General features: G+C 55.4%; 2 protein-coding genes across 2 annotated transcripts; both read right to left on the bottom strand.

Annotated features, from left to right (window-relative positions):
* Nucleotides 1-390: 390 nt before the first annotated feature.
* On the bottom strand, nucleotides 391-3,635 carry J7T55_014994 (carboxy-muconate cyclase; the record flags this gene model as incomplete). The annotated part of the gene is made up of 6 exons (XM_053135318.1): nucleotides 391-1,667; nucleotides 1,825-1,936; nucleotides 2,224-2,891; nucleotides 2,969-3,032; nucleotides 3,123-3,287; nucleotides 3,348-3,635. 6 exons carry the CDS (start codon nucleotides 3,633-3,635, stop codon nucleotides 391-393), a joined length of 2,574 nt encoding a protein of 857 aa, XP_052987081.1.
* A 1,389-nt stretch (nucleotides 3,636-5,024) lies between these two features.
* J7T55_014993 (fungal specific transcription factor domain-containing protein) lies at nucleotides 5,025-5,777 on the bottom strand (the record flags this gene model as incomplete). Its single annotated transcript, XM_053135317.1, has 1 exon — nucleotides 5,025-5,777. One exon carries the CDS (start codon nucleotides 5,775-5,777, stop codon nucleotides 5,025-5,027), a length of 753 nt encoding a protein of 250 aa, XP_052987080.1.
* Between the last annotated feature and the right edge of the window lie 1,971 nt (nucleotides 5,778-7,748).

Genomic DNA, 7,748 nt, shown 5'->3' with positions numbered 1-7,748 from the left:
GACTGTTTTTTTTAATATTTAGCTATTTATAATTGCCCTTATAACTATTAATTAGTATTAGCTAGGTTATATATTTAAATATAATATATAGTTTAGAATATTAGTATTTATTTAGGTATAAGTTGCTTATTAGGTTTTAAAAAGCAGCTAAAGGCTATATCCCTTTAAAGCCTATTTATAGCTGTAAGCTTTAATAAACCAATCAGGCAGCTACAAACGCTAACACTACTATTTATACAAGTACTATAATTTATAGTATTTAAAAAGGGTTAATCAATATATTTTACAATTATTATATAACTTCTTTTATAATTTTAGAAAACCACTTTTAAAGTGAATTAAAAATTGAATATGACTATTGTAAGAAATATAAACAATTTATTAATTTTTTTATTGTACTTTGCCTCTACTATCAACTTCCCATACCTCTTCTATGACACCTTTCCTGTAGGCATAGTAGCGGTCATGTAGGTTGACAGTCGGGTCTATATGGCTAGGAATCATCTCTACCCGATCACCGACGTTCAGCTCGGGGGTGCCAGGCTCCCAGCTCAAACTTCCATGCTCATCCCCCAAGACGCCATATGTGTACCGCTTGTCCTTGGCCTCGGCAAGACCGCTGTCCGTTGTTAAAGACTTCAGCCCGGAGTCGATGGTCACTGTGCTCGGCCCCTGCTTGCTGAGTACAGTTGACAGAATGGTCAGGCTGTTGCCGTAGAAGGACCCGACCGCATTGCGGTAGTCGGTATCCATGAACAAGAAGCTCCCAGGCTGCACCTCGGTGACGCCGGGAATGGTGACGCAGAATTCGGCGGTGCCAGTCCCACCGGTGGTTACCACCTCGATATTGTGCCCTTGGGCCCGCAACTTCTCGGCCGTGCCGGTGAGAATGGCCATACTCTCAAGACACAGCCGCTTCCTCTCCTCGAGCCCGTGCACGTGCTGCAGATGGCCCTCGTACCCCTGGACGCCGATGAGCCGCAGGTGGTTCAAGCCGGCGACATGCCTCGCCAGGTCCGAGGCGCCCTCGGGCTTGACACCTGTGCGGTGCAGCCCGACGTCGAGGTCAATCAGCGTCATGATGGCGTCGGTCTCGGTGAAGCCCGCCTCCTGCAGCGCATCGTCGATGGCACTCGCGGCGCCAGCGTCGTCCACGACGATCCTCAGCTTGCGGTGGCGGGAGAACAGGTCGACCAGCCTCCGCACCTTGACCGGGCCGACAATCTCGCAGGTGATGAGCAGGTCGTCGAAGCCCAGGGCGCACATGACCTCGGCCTCGGAGAGCTTGGCGACACAGCCGCCCTTGGCGCCGGCGGCGTTGAGGCGACGGGCAAGGGAGACGGACTTGGTGGTCTTGAGGTGTGGGCGGATGTCGACGCCGGTGGGGAGGAGCTGGGCCATGAGCTTTGAGATGTTGACCTCCATCAGGTCGAGGTCCACAATCATGGAGGGGGTGTCGAGGGCGGAGATGGCATCGCCTACTTTGGGGGCGTAGGGCGACATCTTTGCGTGTGTTAGTCTGTGCCGGAGGTGATGCCCGCAGGAGACCTGAAGCGACCGGGAGACTTTGTGTCCGTTGCTGCTGGGAACGGAGGCGAGGACTGGATCAATGCCGCTGGTTGTCCAGGTGCGGGCACGGCGCTTGATGTTGTGAGGGCGGCCACGGTCTTAAGGTCGGCCGGCGCTTGGCAAACAGCGGTCGGCTCCGTCATCGGCTAGCAAACCGGCACGGCTTTGGTAATTGGAAGGACAAATAGACTAATGTTCGCCGTATGAGCTTATCCGGCAGCGACATATTTGGAAGCTACAATCTTGAGGAATCACAGACTAGACTCCACAGGGGACGCCCATGATCAGGGAGTCTAGGAGGCTGCTCTGCTAGTCGCATGGGAAACCATCGTTGCAGGCGGTGCCCCTGACTCTCCACCACGGTCATCTACGGGATTTCCTAATCTGTCTTGCCGGGAGTCTCACGGCGAAACCACGTGGGCATGCCTGGTCTGCCTAGATATGTGTTCTTTTTTAACGCAGCGTCATGAATATCACGTAAATCAGCCGAGAGCTTGTGCACGCGCGGGAGATATTATCTATTAGCACAAGTCTTCCGACTTTTCTTGTCTATCGACTTCTAAAACGCCAGCCAGGAACGCCATGCTATGCCGGCCATGTCAGGCGTGGGAGCCCGATCTCTCTCTCTTAAGAGTTGCATTCCTGCGCACCGACCTCCATCACAAATTGAGGCCCAAAATTGGCACCTCCAAACTTGTCCAAGGTGAGACTGGCGACGGGCGCCTCGGTCAGACTGCCCGTGTTCGCATCCCTGGCCAAAGCTAGCAACGCGTTCTCGCCATCCTGGTTCGTTGACAAAAGGACGCCTTCATCGGCAGCCAAAGAGAACATGCGCGGAATCAGGCCGCCGGAGCTGACCTGGTCCACAAAGGCGAGGGGCGCGGCTGCGTTGTCCACGTTGATGGAGAAGTGGGAGATGCTGTCGGTAGTGTTGCCCGTGAGGCGGTTCGAAACATATAGGTGCTTGCCACATGAGGTAGTCACCAACTCGCCAGCCGATGCCGTGGTAGCGTTGGCGGGTGGGAAGTTGGCGCCAAAGGTGGAAATGGACTGGATCTCTTTGAACTCGAGGTTGTCCCCGGTGTATGTCAGCTCAAAGACCTTGACGACCGAAGTGATCTCGCAAGCCAGGAAGTAGTGAGTAGCCTTGTCGGCGCCAGCAGGAATGAAAGCGCCGTGGCGAGGGCCGTTACCGGCGTCAACTGTGACACGATTGGAGAGGTTGAAGTCGTTCTGGCTATCAATGACTATAATAGAGTCGGTGCCGAGGTCGTTGACGACGAAGAAGCGGCCACTGGGGTCAAGAAGGGCCTGATGAGGGTCTGGGTACAACATGTAAGCAAGCGGACCGGGAATCCAAGTCGTGAGAACATGGGGATAAGAGGGTCAGGGGGCTTACGAGGGCTGTCCTGACGTCCCTTGACAGGGCCTGGAGTACCGCCGACAGGAATTTGCTTGAGGAGCTGTTGATCGATCAGAATAAAGCTGCGACACGCCAAACATTGGCGCAGTGGCCAGGGCGGGAACAAGATAGCCAAGTACAAAAAACATACCTTTAGGGTTCCATCAGGTGCCGAGGCATCCCATACATCGACCTGACCCTGGCCGAATGCAGCACCCACCAAGACGGTCTTGTCCTGATTGAACTCGAGGTAGACGACTCCAGATGATCCAGCGGCATTCTGGACCAGCTTCAGGTTGTTGGTAGCAGGGTCGAACTGACCCGGGGTGTTAGCGAGACGGCTTCCAAGGGAGGAGAAGGACAATGCAGGACATACGTTGAAAAGCCTGGTGTTGTTGCTGTTCTCGTCAACAGCATACAGGAGGTTTGGTTCCTTGAACAGCATCCAGCTGGCCGAGGTGCCGGTAGTGGTGTCATTGGCCACGATGTCGAAGGAGGCGCCATCGAAGTCTGCGGCGGCAACGATGCCGGTAGGCCCACCTCCAACTATCAGCTTCTTCGCATCGTCAGCGTCCGAGGCATTCTGTCGCCGAAATCTCAAACCCGTGCCCATGCCGGCAACGGTAGTGGCGGCCAGCGCCGTGGTGAGGAGGGTGGAGAGCATTATGCCCGGGTTGGTATGGCAGACAAGCCAGAGACAAGCAGGGGGGCACGAGAGATGAGGGTGGAGAGTGCTCCAACAAGTGGCACGGCTTATTCTTGGGGGGATTTTATCGGGTTCCTGAATCAAAGAATGAAGGAGGTGGGTGGGAATATCAGAAAGGACTGGATGGGTTTCAATCAATTTTGCTGGTGGCGGGCACTTGATCTATGGAGTAGATGTTGTGCTTCGCCCTGCTTTGCAAGTGAAGGAGATGCGAGGCCAGTAAATAAATAGTCCTGCAGGCAGTGATTATGCACTCGCACTCCTATTCCAGAATAGAGTTTGGGAGATCCGACGAGTCAGCCCTTCGGGAGCATTCATTCACTCGTTCTTGAAACATCGCTCCATGCTCCCGCAGGGGCTGACCAACAGATGCTGGAAGGTAAATATTGAGGCCACTCACTCGCTCGGACCCTTTACTGACCTTGATCTTGACGGCGGCAGCCATGACGAACTGCTGGTCCCTGGTGAGCCCCGAGGCTGATGTTGGTGATGTCCGTGGGTCTGTACCAGGGCCACAGCCCAATGACAAACGGAGAAGGGTGGGACCCCTGCGGCAGACGGGCGGTTGGTTGAAAACAAGTGGTGGTGATGTGACGGGGCGAGATTGGCGAGTTGATGTTGGTGTTTGGACTGCTGCAGTAGTCCACTAAGTAGACAAACAAATTCCTGGGTACCATCTACCTGTGTGGATTACATGGACCCGGGTAGTCTGTCTCCTCACAGCCGCGCTCTTGGCGCCTGGAACGGCTGGGGCTGAGGCCAGGGGGGCATTAACGCATGGGTGCAGGGGGGGGGGGCCAGCTGGCATGGCAAGAGGCAAGAGGCGAGAGGCGAGAGGACAGGCGCATGCATGTACATGCGCTCGCATATAGCCTAGACTTGTGGTAGACACCTGCGTATATACGTGCAACAGGTCATATTGTACCGCATATCGAGACACAAGAGCACACAAAAAAAATGGCGATGGTGAGACAAGACGGCCCAAGACGAGGCCAAGATCCACCAGTCTGCCTGGCTGGTCACTTTTGCTCGACTCTCCATACAGTCATGCGGCTTTTGATGCGCTCAATTTTGTGGGACAGTTGAAGTTCTCAACATTAACCTTGAATTTCAAATTATCTATATGGACTAACATGGCGGAGCAGTGGCAACAGCAAAGAACCGGAACTGGGAGGGGGAATCCGCATAAACGAGACATCCAGCCGTGCGAAACATAGCAAACAAGAAGACACGGCAAACAACGTAGCAAACCAATTTCATGAGAAGCTGAAGACGAAAACGACGAAAACGACAGTCCCTGGCGAGTCCCAAGCGCGTAGGAGCAGCCAAAGGATGGCCGGCGGGCGCTCAGTAGGTAATAGACACGACCTTGTCCTTCCACCTGGCGCTGTCGCTGGCAAGCACACTGTCGAAGATCCACTTGCCAACATCCTCCCTCGAGATGGTATAGCCGACCTCCTTGCTCTCGAGCTTGTGGGCCTTGGGGTCCTCGACGCCGACGCGGATGGGCTTGTTGCTCTCATCGGCGCTGGTCAGCAGGCTCGCGCGCACGATGGTGAAGGCCTCGCCGCTCCCGACCAGCAGTGCCTCCATGGCGGTCTTGTCCTTGTGTGGCTGCTTCAGCATCAGGCCGTAGATGGGCCACAGCGAGGCGGGGTAGTCGCGGCCGTGGGCGGACATGCCGGTGGTGCTCATGGCGACGATGAAGGGGCTGCCGGTGGCGGCGGCGAGAGAGCGGGCGTCGTGCAGGGCGCCGACGAGAGCCTTCATGCCGTCCTCGCAGACGTGGAACTCGTCGTTGGACATTTTGGAGAAGGAAAACTTGCCGCCAATGGTGTAGACGACGGCGTCAACGAGGGAGCCGGGGCGGTCTGAGCGGACCAGGCACCTGGCGAGGGTATCACGGTCCACGACGTTGCCCTGCTCGATGCGCAAGTTAGGGGCGTGGCGCTGTGACTCGGGCAGCATGTCGGTCAGGCGCGAGGGCGTGCGGCAGAGGGCGATACACGAGTGGCCGGCTGCGATGCTGCGGCGCAGGCAGCTGAAGCCAGAGCCGCCTGTGGCTCCGAGGAAGAGGATTGTCTGGGGGCTTGAAGACATGTTGGCTTATGTGTGTTGTGTTGTGTTGTGTTGGCTCTAATAGCTTGCGTGATTGTCTTGTAGATGGGTGCCAGGTGGTGGTGGTGGTGATGGTTAGCAAGTGATGGGCGTTAGCATGCAGGTATCATCATCACGAACATCACCTCCATCGACGAGGAGGGTCGAGCATTCTTATCCTCTGTGCCTCTGTCACTGCCACGACATGGCGGACAAACTGATACTTGGAAGAATGAGGCAGCAGCCATCGTCCAGTCGAAGTTGATCCGAGCAAGGTGGTGGCTGCAATGGGCCAGCCAGCCAGCCAGCCAGCCAGCCAGCTAGCCAGCGAGTTTGCTGGCAGGCATGAAAGGCACGAGGTGTATGAGGAGAGTGGCAGGAGGATCAAGAAGGACGGACGGACGGATTGCAGGCCGGCTTGGGGTTGGGCCGACTGGGCGGGACTGACTGCAGACTGGCAGACTGGCTGAGGCAGCTGGTGGGTTGTGTGCAGTGGTTGTGTTGAGCCGAGTGGGGGGTTGGGGGGGTTGACCCGGGGCTAGTGCTGGCTGATCATAGCCATTCTTTTGGCTTTTAGCCCCCAGCTCTAGCTCGAGTCGGAGGAAAATGAACCCAGCACTGCCAAGATGGCTGATGGATGGCTGATGATGGATGGCTGCTGGCTGCTGGCTGACGGCTTGGTCCCTTGTCTCAATCGTTATCGTTATCTTGTCCTCGTCTCGCCTCGCGCCTTCGCTTCTAAGTAAGCGGATGCATGTCATTGATGGATGGATCAACTGTCCACAACTTCTACACCATCCTGCCGGTGGGATTGTGTCTATCCACCCCGATCTTATGTCTCTGAGACGATGGCGTTATCCAATCACGACGAATGTCACGAATGTCTCGTCCAGTCCTGATCATCTGACTTGGCCATCACTGTAGTTGGTGGTGATGCCCTCAAGGAACCGAAGCCATTAAACAAGAGCAGAGAGAGATCAGGCCCAGTCTTTATACAGTCAGTATGGCAGGGTATAGTGCCTACTCTTCAGTCCCTCCATGACGGACTCACCACGCACGCCAGCCATGTCAGTGATGGCCACTCAATTGGCACCTCGCATGGCCGATGGGACAATTGAATTTGGCATACTGATGACTCGGGTAGGCTCATAGCTAGGCTCTCTGCAGGCTGACCCACGAAACGTATGGTACAGTGGTGCCCTGGTGGGTGACCAGGTAGCCATGTTACGTGCCTGGCTACACCACAACACCACGGCCATTTCCCACGTGGCTGATGCATGTCAACCAGCTGCAGGCACACAACTCTACAATACTAAAGCATAGACTCGCACGTGTGCTGTGTGGTGTGTGGGGTCAGTCTGGAGCCAGATCGGGTAGGATGCACAGGGTGTATGTGGGAGACCCTGGTCCATCGTGAACCAAGATGGGCGTGGGCGTGGGATGCCGACGCAAGGGACCAAAGTTTGGACCCTGGTGAGTCTCGTGAGTACTAGGCAATGAGCAGTAAGCGCCGTGATGGTAGAGAAAAGATTCAGAGAGAGAGAGAGAGAGAGAGAGACGAGGCAGTCAGCTCTCGCGTCAGCCCCGCCAATCAGCTTCCAAGCCTGCCCTGGCTGACTGCTCCTCCTCTTCAGTGCCAATTGCTCCTTTCCCCCTTCCCTTCAACTTCAATTTGACCCTGGTTCACCACCCTCACCAACCACCATCATCATCAGCCTCGTCCATGGCCATTACCCGCACACGCCCTAATGCAGCATCACAAATTTCAAGCTCAACCGGGCTAGCATCTCAGACTGTTCCTCATGTCCCTCGCGTGTCCCGTACTCGTCCTGTCACATCCAGTCACGCCCAATCCGGCCTGGCACTCGTCTCCATCTTCCTTCTCCCTCACATGCCACCATCCCTTTACACACAGACACACACATCCCAAATTTTCTCCACAGTCTCCCGTCATGAGCCTCATGTCCTGTTTCC

Source organism: Diaporthe amygdali, assembly GCF_026229845.1.
Source record: "Diaporthe amygdali strain CAA958 chromosome Unknown NODE_53_length_281289_cov_64_976018, whole genome shotgun sequence".
Lineage (NCBI taxonomy): Eukaryota > Fungi > Ascomycota > Sordariomycetes > Diaporthales > Diaporthaceae > Diaporthe > Diaporthe amygdali.
Note: the sequence above shows the minus strand (reverse complement) of the source record. Positions and strands in the feature narration are given on the sequence as shown.